The 24,999-nt window shown below is 38.4% G+C and overlaps 1 protein-coding gene across 4 annotated transcripts in view; it reads left to right on the top strand.

The window, feature by feature from the left end:
• Nucleotides 1-24,999, top strand: part of ANK2 (ankyrin 2) — a 585,830-nt gene that overhangs the window by 292,783 nt on the left and 268,048 nt on the right. Inside the window, exon 1 of one of the 4 annotated variants that reach the window (XM_024993485.2) lies at nucleotides 7,323-8,384. The exons of the other annotated variants lie outside the window; for them this stretch is intronic. Within the exon in view, the coding sequence (XP_024849253.1) occupies nucleotides 8,256-8,384 (129 nt within the window). The 5' untranslated portion in view covers nucleotides 7,323-8,255. Of the gene's footprint in view, nucleotides 1-7,322; nucleotides 8,385-24,999 lie in introns of those variants that run through there. 4 annotated transcript variants of the gene reach the window in all.

Here is a 24,999-nt window from a genome sequence, read left to right as displayed (position 1 = left end):
TTTATAGGTCTGTCTCTCTGCTCTGTGGTTTTTGCTGTATGTTTGGTTGTCTTTGATTGCAGGCAGGTACTTGAAAAATTAATTTATGTAGATAATTTGAGGCCAAGGACGAAGGTAACTTCTTCAGAGAAGATACGTATTTAGTTCTCCCAGGTTCTGTGGTCACAAATCATTTGGAAATCACCCTGATCCAAGTTCAGGGTTTGAGTTTTGTTCAAACTCCAGGCAATAAAACCTCTGCTGAACGGGCCTGCTTATTTATTATTCTATTCCTAGCTTGAGAATGTAGCTTTTTGTTGTGGGGAGGTACTTAAATGATTCTGCACCTTGTATAGACATTGATTGCTCTTTGATTTCTGCCTTCCTTTTTAAAATTACTTTTTATTGGAGCGTGGTTGCTGTACAATGTTGTGGTAGTTTCTGCTGAGCAGCAACGTGAATCAGCTGTATGTATAAATACTGGGTTGGCCAAAAAGTTTGTTGAACTTCTTGGCCAATCCAATATATCCCCTCTTTTTTGGTTTTCCTTGCCGCAGAGCACTGAGTAGAGTTCCCTGATTTCTGCCCTCTTGCTGATGAACTTTGCAAAATGAAAGTTCAAATTTTCTAGGAAATACACTCAGAAAACAAAAGGAATTTCTCTGCTTATTTTATCTCCCGGTAGTTCCATTTTCCTTCAGTTTTGCCTAGGAATTCCTTGTTATCACGTCAGTTATTTGTTGCTATTAAGAAGTTCTTTATATTCATCCAACATGGCTAGTGTGTTTCAGTAGCTGGAAACACGTACTGTGTATGTCGGTGTTTAGTATTTCCATGATTGGTTTGATTTCAAAGTGATATTTGATTTCACCAGGTCACAGAAAAGACTTGACCATGCCTTACCTCTAAAATGTGGTTTCCAAAGAAAGTTTGGTTAAATCTTGTACTTTGGCTCCCTATTCATGGACTATGACTTTGCATGAGTAAGTATAAAATGAAAAGTGCTGGTCATGCCTAAAGGAAGAAACATTGACTGCCTACCAACAGATTTTATTTATAGGTTAATTAAACAAAGGTTGCAATAAAAAGAACATTTTTTGTGAAACAGTTCATGGACACTCAGTGAGTCAGAGAGGAGATGGCTAACTATATGTAGTAGCACCAGAAGCAACAATAATCCAGATCTTTATAAAACTTTCTAACTACCTATGGATATAATGGTAACACTTTATGGTACTTCAGTTTTCTGGTACCAGCAATTCTGCCACAAGGGGATTTTTTTTTTAAATGCTTGTATTATTGAAACAACATATTTTATGTCTTTTATACCTATTGAAGTATCACAGAAACTCTACTAGGCACTAAAGTGGTTGTTGAAACTCTAGAAAGTGTTTATGTGCCTGTTTTAATGATAAATGCATTAGATTGGAAAATCAGAGATCTGAAATGTCTATCACTGATTGGATATTTGATCTTATTTGCTTATACTCTAAGATTACACTTTGCCCTTTTTATATGGTTAATTTTGAAAAACAACGAGACCTTTTGGCTAATAATTTACTGGCCAGGAATAATGAGTTAGAGGGCTACAATTCATGGTCCATAAAAAGTATAGAATAATAGCCCATTCATTTAAACCCCCCACTCATGGGCTTTTAAGCCTTACTGATTTATATGCAAATACGTTATTTCACAAAAATTTAGGATACACATGGCTTAATTTGGATTCACACAAAGAATAAGAATTAAAAATAATTTTGTCACAATCAAGAAAATAATCTGTTTTTGTGTCTAACTAAAACGTGTTCTGTCAAACTATCTCAGTGGCACTTCTGTAATTGACATTGTACAGATATAAGCCTTCAAGTAGTGATCAGACTCCTCTCCCTTACCAATAAGTTGTTTCCTTTGAGATGCTAAAGCTACTGTCAAGTAATAATTCCTGAGTAAAAATAAAATTTCTAAAATAGAAATTCCTTTATGGATAATAGGCACACAAAAATATCTTCAGGGTTCTTTAGGACTAACAGGCTTGGGATTGCATTTTTACATTTTAACCACAATTCAGTGTTCTTTACTTTACCAAAGTAAAAAGGTTGAGAAACACATTCTGAGTTTTTATAAAAAGCTGTTACAAACCCCAAAGGGAAGTTTTATGTTGTTAAAAACATAACAGTAAAATTTCAGGAGGGATTAGAACTTAACCCCAATATTTCAATCCCTAATAGACTGTGGGTCTTTCTTACCCATGATCATTATGTTTTTCAGAATAAAAGTTTAAATAATTAAAAGAAGAGTGTAGTCCCGAGAAGACATTTGAAGATATCTAAGAAATAGTTGCAAACTTGAAACAAGGCACGTGAACCTTGGGAAGGAGCTTTCTAGTCAAGATTTGAATATTCATAGTTCCAGAAACTAGACAATACAAAGAGACTGAGATGCCGCAAGGAAGTCTGAGAATATGTAACACCTGGATTTTCTTCTCCATGAGGGCAGAGATTGCCATTTTCACTACGAGATCCCCAGTGCTCCTTGACTGGCTCTTATGGGCCTTCAGTAACTGTATTTGATGAAAAGATGGCACCAGAGATAAGCTGTGCAGTAATGAGGTGAGGATGGGGAGAAAGTTTTTATTTGAAAAATATTTTAGAAGCGCTTTTTAAGATTAATTCCTAGGCTTTTAATCTAAGGTATTATAGTGTAGATTAAAAGGAAGACAGATTTTTAGCGTTGTGGGGCTTTTCTGATTCCCGAATGAATTTGTTTCTTTATTTCCTGTCCAACTGAGCACAAGAAAATAAATTTGAATAAGAAGCCTCAGTGGAAGGGATTTTCTGTCAGAAGTTTTTCACGACGGGCAAATACAACCCGTGCCCACAGGCTCCCATCTTCACCAGTGAGGCTGAGGAACAGTCATCTTTGTTCATCTAAATTTGCACTTGGGGAATGAATGATTGGAGATGAGGGTTGGCAAAATTCAGGGAGAGATAGGCTTGTGTTTCTTTTTTTCTTCTGAATTGTGGCTTTTTTGATTTTCCCTTTTCTGTCTGTGCTTTCCTCTTACCTCTCACTGTTACAGATGTGGCTGCTGCCCACGATCCCCTGACTGTCCTCGTAGAGCCAAGGCCTGTGCTGACAAAGTGTTAGCTATTTATCTCCTATAATTTGTGTGGCTTGAAGTTTTTCACTCCTTGTGCCCTTACCATTGTTACCAGCTGGAAAGTTTCTGGGAAACCTCAGAAGTGCTGTGAGCTTGTTTCAGAGGCTGGAAGGTGAGGGCCTTGGGACCACTTCTGCTTCTCCATCCTGAGTTATGATTTTGTTGTTCAGTCGCTCAGTTGTGTCGGACTCTTTTGCAACCCCATGAACTGTAGCCAGGCTCCTCTGTGGATGGAATTCTCTGGCAAGAATACGGGAGTGAGTTGCCATTTTCTTCTCCAGGGGATCTTCCTGACCCAGGGATTGATCTCGAGTCTCCTTCATGGCAGCAGATTCTTTTACCGCTGAGTCACCAGGGAAGCCCGTCCTGAGCTATGGAAACTGTTTCCATTCCTCAGGCAGAAGTGGAAGGAAGACACGATTTGGGTATTGTAATTTTAACCAAGTCATCTCCCTACAGAAAGTAGGACCTATTACATTACTAGCAAGCTCTGCTTTATTAATTTGTGTTATCAAATTGACTTTTGGTTTGGCTCGAGTGAAACAGACTGGGGGCTTCTCTGGTGGCTCAGTGGGTACAGAATCCACCTGCCAATGCAGAAGACACGGGTTTGATCCCTGGGTCAGGAAGATGCCTTGGAGAAGGAAATTGCAACACACTCAAGTATTCTTGCCTGGGAAATCCCATGGACAGAGGAGCCTGGTGGACTATAGTCCATAGGGTTGCAAAAGAGTCAGACACAGCTTAGTGACTAAACAACAACAAAACAAATTGGGCGGTGATATGTCAAGGTAGTCACTCATTCGGTCCACTTTACCTTACCCTGACCATTCATTTGTCTGAGAACACACATACATTTTTAAATATGGATAAACACCCTTGAACTTGAATAGAATGAACTCTTGGTTCATAGTGCAAGTTAGCAGAGCCTTTTATTTTTTCCTGATTAGGTGATGGTCTAAGTCTTTGTAGTGCCTTTGCTTCTTTTCCCACTCACCATCCACTTTCCATCTGTGGAGGAGTGACAGGATATGCTGTTTAATTGTATAGCTGCTTCACCCCGGTGAGGCTGGGCAGAGGCAGGGAGGTTAAACTGCATATGGCTAGCTCAGTTGTTATTGAACAACGTCCCGACTGATGCCTGATGTCTGCGGAGGATTTTCTTGGGATTCTGGATCAATGGAATGCTAGAGACTGAGAACAGCAAATGGCCGTTTTCTCTCCTGTCTTTAAAGTGAAGTATGTCCTCTCTGAAGGGCAATCTATCTAAGCTTGCTCTCAAGTTTAAATGTAAACGACAGTGCATTCCTTACTTTGAAGGCAGACACAAGCTTATCCCAGTGATGGCCAAAATGCTTTGTAAAAGGAAGCAGCTTTTGTTACAAGTTCAGAATTCAGCCAGTATTCTCTCTCTGCTAGAGGCTTGATGGGAAGACTCCTTTTTTTGTGGTACATGCATCATTTAAATGGCCCGGAGCTCCTGGGACTGGAACCTGGTGCCCTGTCTCTGCAGAGGTCAGCTGGTGAGTGTATGCTGCTCTCTTTGTTCAGAAAATTGAGACTTTTTTTTTTTTTTCCATTCAAATAGAAAATCCTAGGAAGGTGTGAGCAACACAAATATACAAGAAGGAATGATTTTATAAAATGATTTTCTCAACAGTTTACTATTAAATAAGTCAGTAGTAGAGAGGCAACATTATCACTGGATAGGAATGTCCGATCTGACACTCCAAAAAGGATTATGTGCATCTATCCATCTTATGTGGGAAGAAAACTTTCTGTGATTGGGAAAAAGATGAATGAAAAATCACGGGCTAAAAAAGAACGTGTGATCAGTTTATTTTATTTAAGTGTATTCATACTAGTCCGAGATTTCCTGTAATTTGAGTAGGAGAGCCCATAGTGAGGCTTTCTGGGTGGGTTCCTTCTCCCGAGGTGGGCTGACTTAAGAACACGGAACCTCAGCCTTCCTTCCATTCCTGGGGAGGGCTATCTGGAGCAAGTCACTGGCCTTCTGGGGTCCTCAACTGTAAAATCACGGTGACTTTGCTCCCTGAGTTGCATGCAAAGATATTATGAGAAAATGTAATCAAAGTAGTGTAATTATTGTTTTTAAAGATCTGGCAATCATGGTGCTTTGTGAAAGATTAATGTCAAACTAACATCTGATTCATTACCTTTTCTTCATGTGACAGAATGAAGAAAAGAGCTCTCATACTTTTTGTAGAAAAATGGAGGGAATCTAGAGGATTAAGACTTTGTTAACTATGCCTAAAAAATTTTTTTGTAAAGTTGTTAGATTGTAGTTTTAAAAATGTGTAATTCTCCTGGTTGTAGAAAATCAGATAATTAAACTGATATTGTCCACTTTTACAAGTAGGCCTATTGAGTTCATTAAAGGCTAATGAAACAAACAAATGCTTTTAACAGCAGGAACTCCCCACTTTCCTCTCTAGCTGTGCTTGTGGTTTTTCGTTTTCCTCTGGGGAGGTTTATAGAGAGGAGAAGATATTGTGATCCAGTATAAGCAGGTTCTAAAGGGGTGTGGGACAGGCATCATCCCAGACAAGCCCAGAAAGATTCTCACTAAAGAGAATCTGCTTTAGGAGACTCAAGTACAGTTTGTTGGGATTCATGTTATTAAGTTAAAAGGATATTCACAAATCAAGTAAGACTTGTTGGTTGTAAACATTTAAAAAAATGTTTAGAGGAAAAGAGAATGCCAGATGGCATTAGGATCACCCTGTGCTTCAGTCTTTTATTCTCACTGAACCACTTTCATTGCTAATAACGGCTTTGATACCATCACAGATGATTATCTCAAAGACCCTCAGAGGAGAAAATGTTTGAATTATCTTATATCAAGTGGAAGGCAACGACTCACCTGGTTAAGGAACTTAAATATCTATGTATGGTTCTTTGTAAAGACATACAAGATTTTCCAGAGGAGGGAGTTAATAAGCTGGTTTGTTTGTTTTTTTTTTTTAGAAGATGAATTCTCAGCTGGTCAAGTCAGAGAAAGTTATGCTCATCATATATAAAAAAACTAGTCATGCTGGCTGAAAGTTAACCGACCTGTGAATCTTCATGGTGCCAATACAATGCTGGCTCATGCCATGGCAATTATTTCTATTTTTTGACTGACTTTTGAGTCTGATTTAAGTGCAGGGTTCACTGTATCAGGGGTCCCCAACCTCCAGGATCTAATGCCTAATAACCTGAGGTGGAGTTGATGTAATAATAATAGAAATAAAGTGTACGATAAATGTAATGTGGTTGAATCATCCCCCAAACTTCCCCCCATCCCAGGCTATCGAAAAATTGTCTACCATGAAACCTGTCCCTGATGCCCAAAAGGTTGGGGACCACTTCCCTGAACTACCATGAAGTACATTTTGCTTGCTTATGGGATATTGTATTAATCCTTTCTTTCAACTCAGTTTAGGTAAAAATGAAAAATTACAAATTATGTTGTAATAGGTAAAATACGTAGAGACGACCCACAGTATAGAAAATTAGTATGTTCCCTCCCAGAAGAGTTACTCTCTTCATGTAATATTGGAAATGAAACATTACATTTTCCTTTATCTGGGTAGATATGTCATAGAATTAGGATACAAAAATATGCCATTTTGTAAAAGAGCACTTTTAATATTTTACCTTTTTCCTAATAATAGGATATAAGTAGGATAGGATTCTATTGTTTAAATGTCAGCAATTATAGTACTAGTTAAAATTTTCTTCTAAAATGAGACAACTGTGTGATTATATGTAGGGATGGAGGGGTCCATAATCCACTGTGTTCAACGCAGTGTTATGACTCTAGAGTCCAGAGATGAATAATTAAGAAAGGAGTGACATTTTATTGGCCCTAGATAAAATTGTAAACTTCTAAGCAAAAAGACTGGTACTATAAGCAATTAAAACAGTATACAGAGCTGCATCTTCTTGAATTAACAGGTTGTATCCTTTCTCTCCTTTCATTGCATCTCTTTCTTGGGTATACATGCAGGAACATCCAGAAATATTAATCCTGCATGACCTCATCACGTTAGTTAATTCTGTATTTAAGGAAAGCCTTTGGTAATGAATGATGAGTACCTGTGTGCCTCAGAATGATGGAGAGTGACTTCAGGTGTGGCCTGCTTCTCTCTCTCTCCCTTTCTCTGCCTCTGCTCTCCTCTCCCTCTTTGGAGGGCCCCCTCTTTCTCCCAGGATAACCTGGCTGAGTCCAGATTATACTGTGTACTCGCTGACAGCTCCTTTCCATTCCCTGCTTAACGCAGCTCCCTAATGCGGGCTCACGCGTGACAGTATTCCCAGCCCTTCCCAGACGGGCTCACCCCCGTGTTTCTCTGGCAGTGGCAAGTGACTCCAACTGCGCTGGTGTTCCCCCCGAACTGCAGCGTTGATTCTTCCCTCTTAAATGACCCTTGGAGAGGGGAAGGGCTGAGAGATTTAAGAGACGGGAATTCATGTCATGTGCTACAGCAGAGCAGCCCTAGCAACGGCAGTAGCGGCAGCGGCAGCAGCAGCAGCAGTAGCAGCAGCGAGTCATTTAGCAAGACCGCACCATTTTCTTCTCACCCTGCATAGAGGTGTGGTTGCAAGCGGCAATCAACTACCCACCCCCTTCCAGTTCCACGGTGGCCTCTTCCTGGCTCCAGTTGGAAGACACAGACTGTCTGGAGGAGTCCCCAAAGACCGTTCCAATTGGTGATGTGTGTCTAAGAGGAAGGCTTTTTCAACTAGTAGGATGCTTGTCTGCCCTTGCGGCCATCCAACGGCTGAAGAGCTCGGAATCTAGTGCTCCGCCTTCCCCGTGGGACCATTTCTAAGTGTGGGCGCCCACCTATGCCCGCGTGTGTGCAGGTGTGCGCTCCTGGAGGGGGTTGGCCGCAGACCTTGGTACCTTGTGAATTATGAATGCTGCGGAGGCTGGAGCAAGATTCCGACCTAGCTCGGGGGCGGAGTGGATTATTTTGTGAGTGTTCTGGCTGCCAGCCATTGCACTGGTGGGGAAAATCTCCTCCCCATCCAGCTCTAATATCACCTGGATTGCTGGGGAGTGGAAACTGAGCTGCCGCAACTGCTCCTGCTGCTCTCCTCTGCAAAAATGGCTCACGCTGCTGCTTCTATTAAAAAAGTTCGAGAGGCTGAACTGGATGAAAAGGAGAAAAACCTGGAGAGAGAGAGGAAAAAACAACGGAAAATCCCCAGGGAACGTATGGAACGGAAAAGAAAGGTATGAGGAGCATCCCTTTAGGCCCTTGCTTGTGAGGCTCAGTGTAGAACCATCAGCCTCAGAGCTGGCAACTTCCTCCTCCCTTCCCTCCATCATTCCCCTGCACCATTTCCAAGCTCAGTTTGCAGCCTATAGCTCATGCCTAAATTTGCTGCATTGGGAAGAGATGCCTGAGCAGGGCAAATTTCCTTGGCTTAACCAAGTAAAGACAAAAAAAAAAAAGTCTCCACTTCATTTTTCTGCTTTTCCTTAATATCTTTATTCAGTCTCAAAGCTAGGCGTTTTTTTTTATTCCTCCAAGTGACTCTGAACACTTGTCATAGAAGCAGGAAAGATTGGTTGGAGGGTTAAAGTATTTTCTTCTTGTTCATCACCTCTACTACAGGATCTTTAGCCTGTGCCTTCTCTCTGACTTTATGTATCTGCTGTAGATCTCTGGTTAAGAATAAACCACAGGTTTTATTTACTCTGCCCCCCTCCCCTTCTAAAGGTTGACACTGATCCATGTAAAACTATACTGAGAGTCTTCATGCAGTGAGCTGTGTCTCAGAATTTTTAAAATTATAATTTTAATTCACTTTTTGGTTTTCATTAATGATCTTATGCTTTTCTCTTCTGACTGTAGCCACTAAGTTAAAAGACCAGGGTTAAGTAAATGGAACAAAATGTTGATTCCATTTACAGTAAAGTAGAGAATCATTGTCTTTCTCTATCTTTTAAAATATTTTTTTCTTTAAGACAGAAACAATCTTACAACTTGATGGAACTGAACTATTCCTTTAGCTGGTGGTCTGTTTCTGTAAGGCAAGGAGATTTCTATAAGTGCTTTAATTAACAAAGTGGGTCAGTGAATAATTTCGGAAGATGATAAATGACATATTACATTAGCAGAGCATAAAAATAGTGGTTTGTACACAAGCTGTTAAACATAGCTATGGGATTAGGGATGCATTGGGGATCCATAGGCTTAATAATCCATGTGCTCAATGTCTTTTGTTTCTTCAGTAATAGATGCGTCTACCTTTTCATTTGGGGGTTGTTATCTTTGCTTCACTCTTGGAAGGACACTTGAGGACCCACATTAAGTTCAGATCTTACTGTGCAGGGATTCCTTACATTTCAGTGTTACTACTTATTTCATCAGTAGTTAGATCAAATGATTGTCATGAGGCAATACAAACAAATAACATTTGCCGTATATTATTATTTTCCTTCTGGGGAAAACTTTAATACTGCCTGCCTGACCTTTAAATGGCCTTGTTTCAAGGATGCGTTCATTCTTTTTTATAATATCAAGGATGTTATTGGCCATTTTGGTGGGAGTTGGCTCCCTTTTCGACAGCTACTGCAGTCTGTTTCTAATTGTCTAAATGGAACATTGTGCCATAAAGCAATTTCCTGTGATTATATCTTTTTTTATCTTTCCTTCTCTGAAACACAGTCTATTATTTTTCGGCCAGGAGTGCTCGTTTAGCGTATACTGTAACCTAATAACTTTGCTTACCTAAAGTGCCACTCATACCACTCTCTTGTTCTCCCTTTGGCTTGCTTCTGTATCTAGTTCAAGCTTCTTTTTCTATACTTCAGTAAAATTGCAAAGCCACATCATTAAGATGGAAGACTGCCAACAGCTGTTGAGTCTCAGTTGCCTGGGTGCTGCATTGCTTTAGCTTGAGTCCAGCTCGGCAGGGAGACATCATTGGTTGAAACTGATCATATGATGGGATCATCTGATCTTCGTATTAAGATGGTATCATTAAATTAGGGAAATAATGGCATAGCTACTATTTGTTTCTGTTCCTCTTTTTTTTGGGGGGGGGTATACAAATCTGTTGGTCCTCTTCCCTTTTGTACTGCAGATGCATGTGGCATTACATAGCTATTTACACAGCACAAGAAGTGCTTGCTAAGAGTGACTGGGTTTTTTAGCTGTGTCAGCTTTATCTTCTAGATATAGTTCCACCTCCCCCTCCCCTGGCCCCATGCACACATAACCAAATTGAGTTAGTTCTAAAATTTGGTTTAAAAGAAGAAAGCTCTACCTCATAATTATTCCTTAAGGTATGCTGCTACTGCTACTGCTAAGTCGCTTCAGTCGTGTCCGACTGTGTGCTACCCCATAGACGGCAGCCCACCAGGCTGCCCCGTCCCTGGGATTCTCCAGGCAAGAACACTGGAGTGGGTTGCCATTTCCTTCTCCAATGCATAAAAGTGAAAGTGAAGTTGCTCAGTCGTGCCGACTCTTAGCGACCCCATGGAGTGCAGCCCACCAGGCTCCTCCATCCATGGGATTTTCCAGGCAAGAGTACTGGAGTGGGGTGCCATTGCCTTCTCCCTCCTTAAGGTATATATAATGGTAATTCCAAAAGAAATGAAAAAAGCATGTTTTCTTATTAGCAGCACTCTGCAACACCATCTCCAGAAATTAACCTAAAAATGATTATACTTTATTTGCTGATGCCATTTTATAACCATAAGGGAATACATCAGTTGTAGAGATGATTGGGTTTACCATTTACATATCCATTTGTAAAGTGTATTGTAGATGAACCAGTTTATTAAAAAAATTCAGATGAGACATTCCCCTGTGGTGTTAAAACCAACTGTGGATCTTGAAAAAAATAAACTGATTTTGAAAATACTTTTACTGAAGTAAAATATTATAGAGTATTAAATCAATTAAGCATCCTCATATTTAGATTTCATTTTAATATTCTTTTATAAACTTGCTGTTAATTAAAAGAATTTTTGTGTTGTTATTTTGTATTCCATAAAACATTTCAAATAAATTTTAATTATTTGTAAAGTTAAAACACTTTGCGTGCTTGGCTGTAACCCCTCTACCAGCTTCTCAGTGGTACCGTCTTTGTAAATGCTGGATTTGTATACTAAGGAAACTAGTTTCAGCTTCATGACAAGCAAGATTTATCTTAGAATAAAATTTATTTTATTCTAGATTCAAGATTTATTCTATATTCTATATTCAAGATTTATCTTGGAATAAAATGTTCAGGCTTCTTTCAGTTCAGTTCAGTTCAGTTCAGTCGATCAGTCGTGTCTGACTCTTTGCGACCCCATGAATCGAAGCACGCCAGGCCTCCCTGTCCGTCACCAACTCCCGGAGTTCACTCAGACTCACGTCCATCAATTCGGTGATGCCATCCAGCCATCTAATCCTCTGTCGTCCCCTTCTCCTCCTGCCCACAATCCCTCCCAGCATCAGAGTCTTTTCCAATGAGTCAACTCTTCTCATGAGGTGGCCAAAGTACTGGAGTTTCAGCTTTAGCATCATTCTTTCCAAAGAACATGCAGGATTGATCTCCTTTAGAATGGACTGGTTGGATCTCCTTGCAGTCCAAGGGACTCTCAAGAGTCTTCTCCAACACCATAGTTCAAAAGCATCAATTCTTTGGTGCTCAGCTTTCTTCACAGTCCAACTCTCACATCCATACATGACTACTGGAAAAACCATACCCTTGACTAGACAGACCTTTGTTGGCAAAGTGATGTCTCTGCTTTTGAATATGCTGTCTAGGTTGGTCATAACTTTCCGTTCAAGGACTAAGCCTTTTTTAATTTCATGGCTGCAGTCACCATCTGCAGGGATTTTGAAGCCCCCCAAAAATAAAGTCTGACACTGTTCCCACTGTTTCCCCATCTATTTCCCATGAAGTGATGAGACCAGATGCCATGATCTTCGTTTTCTGAATGTTGAGCTTTAAGCCAACTTTTCCACTCTCCTCTTTCATCTTCATCAAGAGGCTTTTTAGTTCCTCTTCACTTTCTGCCATAAGGGTGGTGTCATCGGCGTATCTGAGGTTATTGATATTTCTCCCAGCAATCTTGATTCCAGCTTGTGTTTCTTCCAGCCCTGTGTTTCTTCCAGCCCAGTGTTTCTCATGATGTACTCTGCATATAAGTTAAATAAGCAGGGTGACAATATACAGCCTTGACGTACTCCTTTTCCTATTCAGAACCAGTCCGTTGTTCCATGTCCAGTTCTAACTGTTGCTTCCTGACCTGCATATAGGTTTCTCAAGAGGCAGGTCAGGTGGTTTGGTATTCCCATCTCTTTCAGAATTTTCCACAGTTTATTGTGATCCACACAGTCAAAGGCTGTGGCATAGTCAATAAAACAGAAATAGATGTTTTTCTGGAACTCTCTTGCTTTTTCCATGATCCAGCAGATGTTGGCAGTTTGATCTCTGGTTCCTCTGCCTTGGACTATTTTAAATATAGTGTGTACCAAACATATATGGTACATGTGTCATACTGTGGTAGACCGAGAATAAAACCAAGCTTCAAGCAAATGGACCAAGAGTAAGATTATTTGAAGCAAGCTAATTTATCATTTATTTGTTCAAAAGAGTACATTGATGTTCTAGCTTCTTTACAGAGATGAGAGCTCATTATTTGCTGATTAACTTGTCATTTCTATGTACATCTGGATATCTAGTTTTCATACTAAACTCTGAGAACTTTAGACTTGAGAAGGATTCCAAAAGGAATCTTTCTCACAGACTTCTAAGACTTTGTTCTAGAAAGCGATTTTGAGTGTAATATTCATTCCACAGTCATATATTCTTTTCCAAATGTACTTTTTTTTAATTTGGAAAAATGTATAATTTTCAGAGGATCACTAAACAAAACAGTTTCATTCTTGAAAGGAAAGCATATGTTTAAATTATCTTTGTCATTTAAACTTATGATTACCAGTTCAAATAAATAGATGTGTTCTCCATTTTTCAGCATGGACAAAACGTTCTCTAATGCATCATACTGTTTGCAATATTTATTTAAATCATATAGCATGAAAGGCAGTTTGTATGACTAGTTCTTGGCATTGTAATGCTTGAATTATTCCTATTTTATTTATACTATTAAAATGCCAGAGTTCATATTTTGTGTGAAAATTATGGTAATATTTACTGAGTACCAAGGTGGTCCCATGTCTGGTACACACATTGTACTGTTTAATCCCATTGGCAGTTTGATACATTAGATATTCTCTCCATTTCACAAGTGAGGAAACTTAGGGTCAGCATTATGGAACTTGCTTAATCATATCCAACTAGTATATGGCAGAGTTGGGATTTGAACCTCAGGCTCCAAAATTCACTGGGAAAAAAGGTAGTATGATTTCTTGGTCTTGTACCTACACTAAATCTAGAGCATAAGTAAATCATTTAATCTGCCAATGTCTCAGTTTTCTAACCTCCAGAATAATCTTCATATAACTGAAAGAAATTTAATTACTGTGAGAATAAGTTAAATGACATATTTTAGAGGAAACTGAATAAATTTCAGGTTATGCTTCTACTATAATTGCACCAGAATATTCCATGAGATTTTTTGGAAAATCAATTGGTAGAAGTCAACATTTGCTTCTTAAATATAGCAATTGCTGTCAGTGATAAATGATTACATATGATCATTCTTTGTTACAGTTTTATCTAAACATCAGATGTATTTGCGTATTTACACTTACTTAACTAGCACAGAAAGGTGATTTTGTGTAGGATTAAGTAGAAAATAAAAGCAAACTTTTTTTCAAGTCCTTTTCCTTGATTCTCATAAAAAAGTGTTCTGATCAGTTATTTGCTTTCTTTTAAATGTATATAATTATTATCTTTGAAAGAATAAGACTTCTTATTTCTAGGATAACTTTTTTTCAAGTCCTTTTCCTTGATTCTCATAAAAAAGGGTTCTGATCAGTTATTTGCTTTCTTTTAAATGTATATAATTATTATCTTTGAAAGAATAAGACTTCTTATTTCTAGGATAACTTTTGGGTACTGTGCCAACCATATTGTTCTTGTCCATTTTGTTATTAAATTGATGACAATGAGAACTCTTACTGAGTATATTTAATGGACCTATCACCAAGTTGTAAGGGAACACGGAAACATATAGAATATTGAAAGTTAGTTTGTTAGTATACTTTGTTAAAATGGAGGAATGCTTATTTACAAGTGTGGAGAGGAAAGTATTCTGCAACTTTTGAATTATGTTATGGGTTTAAAATAAGCATAAAATACAATGGCCAGCTGAGCCTGCCTTCCTGGCGGTCTGAGTGCATTCAGTCGTAGAGGACAGGCCAGTCAGCTCTCCTGTGCTGGTTCCTTCTGCACGGACGCCCGGCCTGCTCCTGAAGGGAAGCCCTCCTCTGAGATGAGCAACGCTTAGTTAAGAACCACGTATGCAGTGTTCTGGATACTAAGCCAAATGCAATATGATTAAACGTACAAATCACAACAGAATAATGTGGGTCCTGTATAATGTATTACATTCTGGAACTCTTCAAGTTTGGAAAATTCCAATAATGTATTTTAGCACTTATATCAAACTGTCTTCATATGGTTTCGTATAACCCCTTCAGTGATACATCAGTACTTCTAGAAACCACATTTACATAAAGTAGATTGTGAGGTCTTGAGCTTTATCTGGACAGCTTTCTCTCTTTTTATGTCTTAATAGTCAATTGAGTCTAAATAAATATGTTCAGGCATATCTGTTTACATGGAGAAGCTTCTATAGAATCATGATTTTGTTTTTTGAGTTTTGGCTGCACCTGCATGGCTTGTGGAATATCAGTTCCTCCACCAGGGATTGAAGCCATACCACAGCAGTGAGAGCACCAAATCCTAACCACTAGATCACCAGGGAACTCCCAGAATCATGATTTTTTTAAAAACCTATATTTTTTCTTTTATATTCCTTCTATCCTCCTCTCTTAGTTCAGTTCAGAAACCCCTTCCTGGCTAGAACAATTATTTTTATGTAAGTGACTTGCACTATTAATGGTACTCTTGAATAGCACCATAATCTAAGTTTTTATTAGTTTTTAATTATAAAGAACCTCTTTCAACCACTTGAGTGGGTGACTAACTACTAGTTTAGGATTACACCTGTCAAATTTGTGGGATTGTGGCAAAGATAATCCCAAGTATATGACTTGAGATACATTTTTAAGAAGACTAAAAAGACAAAAATCTTAAAGTAAATCAGCTACTATGAGTGGGTTCATTTTTGGAATCTAAATTCTTTAAGCACACCTCAGTGGAATTTGCCACCCCCTTTTGTTTATGCTAATCTGAATTCATATAAATGTTTTAATCTTTGTGAAAACAGATTTCATTGGTGACCTTTATTAAAAAATTTTATTATTTTACTGTATTTATCACTTGGATAAAAGTAATGCTATTTATCATACATTTTTACATCATAAAGAATACTGAAATATTTTGTAGAAGTATTATAGGAGTCAGTGAAAATACAAGGAAGTTAAGAATTCGACTCGTGCCATATTTAATGATTTTTTGTGTTTGTGTTTTTCCATTATATCACTCTTTTCGTTTGTATTTCTCAAAATAATTTCTTCACAAAGAATGACTACCTTTATTATCAGAGACAAGGATATAGTATATTAAAATGAAGAATAGTACAAAAAAAGGCATTTCCCAAACTTTGGAATTCTGCAGAAATTGCTAGTGGAATCATCAGCTGTTTGAGTATGACCCTTTTGCTTCAAAGGTGACGTGTCATTTTTAAATGCATATTGTGGAAAATCTCATTAAAGTCATTTAGCTCCATTCCATTCATAATAAATCAGGATCCTGGGGTAGGCTAAAAAGGAAAGAAGACCATAATCTATATACATTTAAAGCTCCCCTGGTGAGTCCAACCAGAATTGAAAACCACTGCAATAAATACTTTCATGTCCCCATCATCCCTTACTCTACCCACCCCATCTTTGAATTTGAAGCAATAGCAGACCTGCTTTTAATAATCAGTATGACTCTACATTGCGATTTGAGAAAAAATGTTCCATGTGTATATATGAGACACCCTGGCAATTTTTTGAATGTTTAATGAGACTAATTGGTCTATCTAATAACCAATTAATTTTGGGGAATTTTTAAAAATTGTAGGATAAAATTGTTTCACGATGTGGTGTTAGTTTCTGTTGTACAACAGCATGAGCCAGCCATAAGTATACATGTATCTCCTCCCTTTTTTAGCCTTCCTTCCACCCTGCCCTCTAGTTACCTTTGAGCATGGGAAAGAGGAAACAGTTTTATCAGATAAGTTGGAAGGCTTTATGACCTGCATGAAGTATGACTGTCTGTCCTGGTGCTATGATCTTCAGGAATGAGGCTGTGTGTTTCTGATACATACATATATAACTAAACTCATTGAGGCCCCAGGTTGAGCAAAAATTACTCAAGCTGAATTTTTGAAAGAAGACCACTAAAGTGTGATTTAAAAGTTAAGCCTTAAATAGACTGTGCTGTTTTAAGTAAACTTCAATAAATATCCTGGGGATTTAATTGGTAATTTGGCAGCCTTGGAGACCTCAAACCTTTAGAGACATCAGCAGTTCTAAAACTCCTAAACACAAGACAACATCTACTTTTTGCTCTTTGTCCTTGACTTTGGTAGATTTTCTATATCTTTAAAATAGTATAAAATCCATGAATGTAGGGAAGAAAGAAGGAATGAGCAGCTCATAGATGAAATCTCTCTCCCAGTTCCTCAGATATCTCCTGTTAATAGTTCTAACTCAACAAGCTCTTTATGATGCCAGGGTTTTGTTTGTTTGTTTCTTTGTTATATTTTTGGTTACTTGCGTGAATATTTTACCAGCTGTTCTTTCACTCTCGTCCTCGCTCACCAGAGCTTCCAGGGTAGGCAGAAAGGGATTCCCCACTAGGTTATACAGAATTCTGAAATGGACTTTTCAGCATGTATAGCTGGACTATTGCTCCCTCCATTTTCCTTCACTTCATTAGTACCTTGCCAAAACTTTTCCCATTAGATCTGTGTTGACGCCAACTTAGCCCTTTTCTAGAGATGTCCCTATACTGTCTATTTATCATTACTATACTGCTCATATCATGAGGAACACCTCAATAAAAAAGTATGTATTATTAAGGAGAAATACCAGGGATACAAAAATTATTATAAACATATCAACCTCATCTTTATTTGGTTAGGAGAAATAGTATCATGTCACATTAATAATTTCACATTAATGTATATTCTTGGCTCTCTATATATTTTGCATGCATGCATGCTCAGTGGCTCAGTCATGTTCAACTCTTTGTGACCTCATGGACTGTAGCCCCCCAGGCTCCTCTGTCCATGGGACTGAAAGGCATACTGGAATGGGTTGCCATTTTCTCCTCCTCAAATAAGCCTCAGTTTACTTGTTCATAAAATGTATAGGACTATATGGACTAATTTAGGAAATACAAGTAAAATCCCTAAGAAGAGTACATTGGGATAGCAGACACTCAGTAAAAGTACATTTTAATACTTTAATAGATGAATTCTTCACCACCAACCCAAATAGAGACCTGTTAATTACCAATTTTAACTCATCTTTTTCACAGTTTGTCTGTAAAAAAATGTTGAAATCAAAACTACTTTGACCTTTATGTATCTTTATGTGAATAATGATGGTTTTGCCAAATTTCTACTTTTTTCAAGGGAGTTATTTAATCTCTAGATCAATTTTTTTGAGAGTAATGTGTTATTTGGTGGGTATTCTTAGGACTTCAAGCCTAGGAGACAGCGTTTCAGGAGACCCTGAGAGAACTGCTCCAAGGAGGCAAAGGGAGGAGCCAGGTTATATAGAAGTTTTGCAACAATGAAACTTAGCTTCAAGTGCTAAAGTAATATTTGATCCCAATGTATTAATAAAAAGCTAACGTAGATTATCTTAGAGTTCATGTTTGTGTTACTAATATAATTTTAAAAAATCTAATCAATAAACATCGATTAAATTTTTAAAAAGTAAATTATGTTAGCATTACAAACATGAACTCTTAAGAATCTACTGTAATTTTTTTATTAATTATAGGGATCAAATATTACTTTTGCATTTGAAACTAAGTTTAGCTGCCAGTCCTTGTAAGACATTCAGCATGATTGGAGGTGGATATGGTACATAGGGTTATAAAGAACAGAAAACATACTAGAAAGCTGTTTACTAATTTAATAAGTGATATTTACATAAAATTACCAGATGCTCCTAAAGCTCCATAAAGACAAATTCGGGAGACCTGTGTATGATTGCATCTGCCAACTGTGACGCTGGGCAAACTATTAACCTGACTTCAGTTTTCTCACCTATGAAATGATGTGGCCCTGAAATCTATTAGCGATTTTTCTTGTTCCTGTATGATTCTGCAGTGTTTTCAATTGTTTTTGCTTCTCTTTATTTTTGTAAGTGATTGAGGAGTTCCATTGAATTTCCAAGTTTTCCTTCATATGATAGGAATTGCTTTGGCCTGACACTATGTCCCAGACACAGTTCCTGCAACCAAGAAGCTCTCATACCACTTGGGGTGATGGGTACAAATAATAAGAATAAAATGTTATTTGGGCCATTAAGTTGGAATGGAGATTTGTCTATTTTTGTGTATATGACACAAGTTTTATTTAATAGACTGTGTATTTTTGTGAGCTCTTATTTGGCAGAAAAAATAATGGAAGAAAATAGTTCCTGTTGTGGTAACACTTGAAATATTCTGGAAGCAGTTAAGACAGAAGATACAGAATATGAAGTAATCTTATGAAGTTGTGCAGTTGTTTTTTGTTTTGTATTTTAGGTACTGATTTGAGTCATTTTGCAGGAAGGAGTTTATTGTGGTTCCATTATTTTCTGTTAGAGCCTGTGTATCCTGATAATGCCGCATCTTATAAACCCACAGAAAGTATCATCATGGTGTTAATCGTTTTACAAAGATCCAGTGGTAGTAATGACAGCTGCCTTTGAACTAGAGGGTGGTATGGCGAAAAGAGCCCATAGTAAGCACTTAAAGGAACCTCAGCAGTTTACAAATAATTCAGCTGTATAACTCAGTGAAAATAAGACATCTCCTGCATTCTTCTAGGGGTAGTAGTACAGACTTCCTCCTTATTTTTGGCTTCTGCCTCAAACTGTGCCAGATGCTTAATTAAACTATGTCACATCCTAACATGACTGAAACCAATAAAGTATAAGTAGAACAGGTAACCTGGAACAGGTAACCTCTTCCTCTTTGAGGAAGAGGTCACTTAGGAAATGAGAAGCTTTTGCTCAGGGCAGTTACCTACAAAGCATGGGGCTGCAAAACATGTGGGCTCCAAAGGACAGGAGTCCCAGACTGGGCGTGGGTGGTGGAGAAGAAAGCCATCTGTGAAAGCACAAGTTGTCATTAATGGGGAGGAAGCAGATGACAAAGGACCCAGGAGCAGATGCCAGTCCTGTAACTACAAGCACTTTATCAGAGCACAGAAAGGACTTTGTATATAACATAAAACACTCACACTCACCCATTTAACACAAGTGGCGATATTTCAGAACTTTTGACTTTTTTACTAGAAAACAGCACTGGAAGAAGAATTTATAGTAAGCTAATATGAGAAATCTTTTTTTGCCATCAAAGGAAGCTTGATAACTGAGATGCATGTCTCCTTAATCACTGTAATTAGCCTTCACACATGAGCCTTCTGGATTATGTATTCTATAGTAAGTTGCATAAGAGTTTACAAAACAATTTGGTCCCTCCAGTGACGATCTTTAAAATTCTATGAAAGTCAATCAAGAAACTGAGATGATTATGCTAGAAAGTTGAACATTTTCCACTTAGAGCCACCCAGAAACTTTTATATTGTACTTATTAATTTCTCTTCTTTCTTGTGTTACATTAAAAAATATTATCACAATTCATTTCCCATTAATCCTCCTCTCTATTTCCATTATGAATGCAGATATACTTCAGCATATTGCAGTACCTTGGATAAAATAATTAAGTGAATAACTACTACAAACTAGACTTTGAGTGGTAAAGATTTTTGATTGAGTAAAAAAATAATTTATATCAAACAACATCTCTTCTAGGTAGGTCTTGAGTTTGCTTTGGTACTGTGTATATTTATTTGCTGGTGATAAAATTACATTGGCAACTAACATTTGCTGAGCACTTTTCATCCTCCCATTGGTGTGCAAAATTATAGTTTTACATAGTTTGGACTCCTGGGATAATTGTGCTACTTCTCTGTCTCTTTTGTAAGTTGACACACACTGTGAATCTGCAGAACCTTATACAGTATGCTCCTGCTGTTTCAGTGGTAACAAGGTATGTCTTGAGTAGTCCTTTTTCTGCCTTGGCCATGAGAATTGACTTTGTCTTTAATTTACCATACTCAATTCTCTGATTATTTTCAGAAGCAGGCATCTGCTCTCCACATACAGATAATAACCTCACAAATTATGACTCAATCCCTGGCCCCTCCCAAAAGTATACTTCGTTTCTAGTTTCAATTTACTTTCCTACTGAATGGCCAAACTCAGTAAATTTTTTCCTTTCTGATTTCTTTGCCATTAGTCATCCGCTTGCCTACCTCAGTCTAGCTTGGTAAAATATTTAGATGTGTAATGTTGGTTCATTTATATGTGTAATGTTGATTCACTCTTGACACTGAATTCATCGCTGTGATCAAGGGTATGATGACCTTGTAAGCTGAGCTGTTTTCAGCAACCTCCTGTAGAGAGCACTTGTACTCTGATCAGAGCACACACAAGTACTTCTGTTAACGTTCCATGCATTTTTCTCTGTGTAAGTGACTGCATGATACAGTGATAACTAAATGTCTTTACCTGGGGGGACTAAAGTTCTTTCTTTAAGCCTACATACTTTGTAGTTTTAATTTATGAGAACAGTGTCCCACATGCCCTGGTGTCATGGAATTTGACCAACTTGCTGTGTCCGTAATAATGGCTGATTTTCTTCCTATACTATGCCACCATTGCCTAAGACACAGTAGATACCCTACCAGTTCTAAACACCTAAGTAGTATTTTTGTGTCAGCAACTCTAATTTGTCATAGCTTAGTCTTTTGAAGCAAACCTAGGAAGAAAAGTTTATTTGGTCAACTTGTGGATTGTAGCATAAACAGTTATCACAGAATCAAACAGAACCAGAAATTTTAACATTTTGTGAAAAGCTATTCTCAATTACATTTATTAACAAGGAAATTAAGGATATTATGAAGGATGGGACAAAAATTTTTCTAGAGGAATATTTTTTATCTTCCTTTGTATATTTAAAAGTGAATGCACAGAATTTGCATCTTTAAAACCACACTAATGTTTAAAACTATAAATTAATAATTTTGTAAACTATTAATTTCCAGTTTTCAGTGCAAATTCCCTTGTCTGCATAGTGTTTGAAACTTTCCTCTGGGGTGCATGAAGTCTGCTGCATTAGGCTGGCAACACTCTCTCATAACTCCTGTTTGCCCTGTTTCTCCTCTCAACCTTGATCCTTGTTCACACATAATAAGGGCACGCTTAGCTGGCCAAAGTCAGTAACTATTTCTGTTCTCTTCCTGCTCTATTTTGATGAATGTGACCCAGGCTTCTGTGATGAAGTGTCTGCATGCCAGTGACCCATACATGTAGCTTGTTTAGGTGTAGGCTGCATTACTGAAATCATGATTTTATCCTTTGTGAGATAGATCAAGGTTCCAGTGATTTCTAAAACTTTTGAAGGATTCTCTCCTCTGACTTAGCACGAATGCATGCATGCTAAGTCGCTTCACTCATGTCTGTTTGTGGCCCTATGGACTGTAGCCCACCAGACTCCTCTGTCCATGGGATTCTCCAGGCAAGAATACTGGAGTGGGTTGCCATTCCCTTCTCCAGGAGATCTTCCCAACCCAGGGATCAAACCCACATCTCTGTTGTCTCCTGCATTTGCAGGCAAGTTCTTTACCACGAGTGCCACCTGGAAATGGCAACCCACTCCAGTGTTCTTGCCTGGAGAATCCCAGGGATGGGGGAGCCTGGTGGGCTGCCGTCTATGGGGTCATACAGAGTCGGACACGACTGAAGTGACCTAGCAGTGCCACCTGGGAAGCTCTCTGACATGTGTGGGTTTCTCCAATGGAAAGCTGCGAGAAAGTGTACACATCATTGTAGTGCAAAAATAAAGCAAGGAACTGTGAAGCTCATTTAGACTTTAAAGACTGGCAAAGAAACTGTGGCCTGTCAGTGTATTTTATAGACTGTCAAGTGGAGACCAACCTGCAGAACAGAACACCAAAGGCATACTTCTGTTGAAACAAGCAGTATATTGTAACCGAGTATAAAACCTTCTAACATTCCTGTATGCAAAAGCATGGTAGAATTAAACGGGATTCGTCGTGAGTCTTCATATTCTGAAGAAGCAGTTTTTTTCTTTGTGAAACCACATTCATTTTCATGGAAGATTCAGGGGGTAAAAATACACACAGGCAAGATATAAAAATGAAAGATAGACTAAATGCAAAAGCTTCATACAGCTTTTGTAAAGATAAAAGCTTTAACGGTTCAAAGGCTCTTCCCATCCCCCTTTCTTCTTTGATTTCAATGATTGTGTAATTCCTTGGAGTACATAGGTCAACAGTGTGACCTACTAGAGAAGTAAAGTTGACTAGGAAATTATCGTATAAAAGAAAAAATAGAACACTGTTCTGAGATGTCACAAAATAATAAATTCTATTGCAACTTGATTAGAGGTTTGTTTTTTTTCCTTCTTCTAACTAGCTTATTTTGAAGTAGTATCTTTTCCGAGAAAACCTTTCCTTGGAGCTCTGTCCCTAAGATATGATGTATATGTACGCACATAGGATCTAGATTCTATACATCTGCATTTCTCAAAATTTTATTTCTCTCTACTTTTTCTCCTCCTGCGTTTCCAATATATTGAAGCTACAGTGTTGTCGTCTTACTGTAGTATGTACTTCAAGTGTACTTAAAGGAATGATCATTTTAGTAAGATTTAACAAAAGAATGGATCCATTTTATAAGTATGTGAAATTAAAAACAAATTTTGTAAGTTAAAAAGTATCAACATTTAAAATATAGAATCATTTCACAGCACTACTTTCTATCTTGCAACTCTGGCTTGAGACCTGATGACACGGTCTCAGTGAGACAGCCCATGAGATGGATGGGAACGTTTGGGGTCTGGCTTACATTTGGGGTCTGGCTTTAGACCCATGGAGTTGCAAAGTCTGGGCCCAGACAGGCATGCCAGGCTTTGCTGTTGTTTAGTCACGAAGTCACGTCTGACTCTTGCGACCCCAGGGACTGTGGCCCTCCAGACTCCTGTGTCCATGGGATTTCCCAGGCAAGGTACTGGAGTGGGTTGCCTTTTCCTTCTCTGGGGATGTCCCCAGCCCAGGGATTGGACATGGGCCTCCTGCATTGACAGGCATATTCTTTATCACTGAGCCATCTGGGAGGCCCATGCCAGATGTGGTGTCACATAGTCACCTCATCCACAATGTAGAAAGCAGCAAACACTGGGGTTTGTATTGGGCGGGAGGAATATAGCAATGGGGAATTTCAGCTGCTTGGCAGTCAAGCAAACTTCTCTTCTTGGCCAGGATGACGCAACTCCACGTTATAGATTATGGGACAAAGCTTTGGTATTGGAAAGGAAAGTGTCGTAAGTGTACCTTGGAAGCTATACCACCTACAACCTTCTTCACGACAACCCTCCAACCAGAGAGAGGCACACAGACTAGATTTAGAAGGAAGGGTTACTCCTTTTTAGTGACAACATGGAGAGAAAAACGGAGAGGAAAATGAAGTTATATTTTGGGAATGACATCATTACTGGTTGTCCTTAGACACAGGTGAAGGTTCAAGGACTTGCTTCCAAATGGTTGGTAAATGAGACAGGGGAGCAGGAGAAACTTTTCCTGAAAATGACTTCATTGATAGCTACCACTAGGTGGAAACCTGAGGAAGTTTGACCCATTTGCTTTGAAATTGAGGATGAATAGAGGCAGCAAATGGGATCTAGAGAGAAATAAGACCATCTAGCCTCTGTACTTAAAAAAAAAATTATTCACTATATTATTTGATTCCCCCAATGAAGTATATTTTCAGCCTCATTTTTCAGGTGCATAAATGAGGTTTAGAAAGATTAATTTATCTTCCCCCAAATCTCAGGGCAAAAACATCCCAGATATCCAATTCTACAGCTCATGCCTTTTCTCTAAACCATGCTGGTGTGTACTATGGCACAATATCTAATTTTTCAGTACTTTTAAATTATATTGTGTGTGTGCTCAGATGCTCAGTCGTGTCTGACTCTTTGCAACCCCGTGGACTGTAGCCCACCAGGCTCCTCTGTCCATGGGATTCTCCAGGCAAGAATACTGGAGTGGGTTGCCATTTCCTCCTCCAGGGCATCTTCCCAACCCAGGGATCAAACCTGCTTATGTTACATCTCTGCATTGGCAGGTCGATTCTTTACCACTAGTACCACCAAACTGTAGAACAGATAAATAAGTACAAGTGCAATTCAAACAAAGAAAAATAAAGATGAGGAAAATTTATCATAGCTAACATTTCCTGAACAATGCAACGTGCCAGGTACTATGTTAAATATTTATATAGCAACTATTTCAACTCTCACAACACCATGAAATAGAAATGATTATAACCCCCTTTTGTCAAATGGAAAAATGAGGTTTAAGGAAGAAGAAAGAGAAAGCTCTCGACAGCTTGTATGTGCACTTCTACTTATAATGCTGGAGACAAAAGTAGCTGTGATGTAGGATATATAAC

The sequence above is a fragment of the Bos taurus genome, chromosome 6 (genome assembly GCF_002263795.3).
Source record: "Bos taurus isolate L1 Dominette 01449 registration number 42190680 breed Hereford chromosome 6, ARS-UCD2.0, whole genome shotgun sequence".
Taxonomy (NCBI): Eukaryota; Metazoa; Chordata; class Mammalia; order Artiodactyla; family Bovidae; genus Bos; species Bos taurus.
This window is presented reverse-complemented; position numbering and strand designations above follow the sequence as displayed.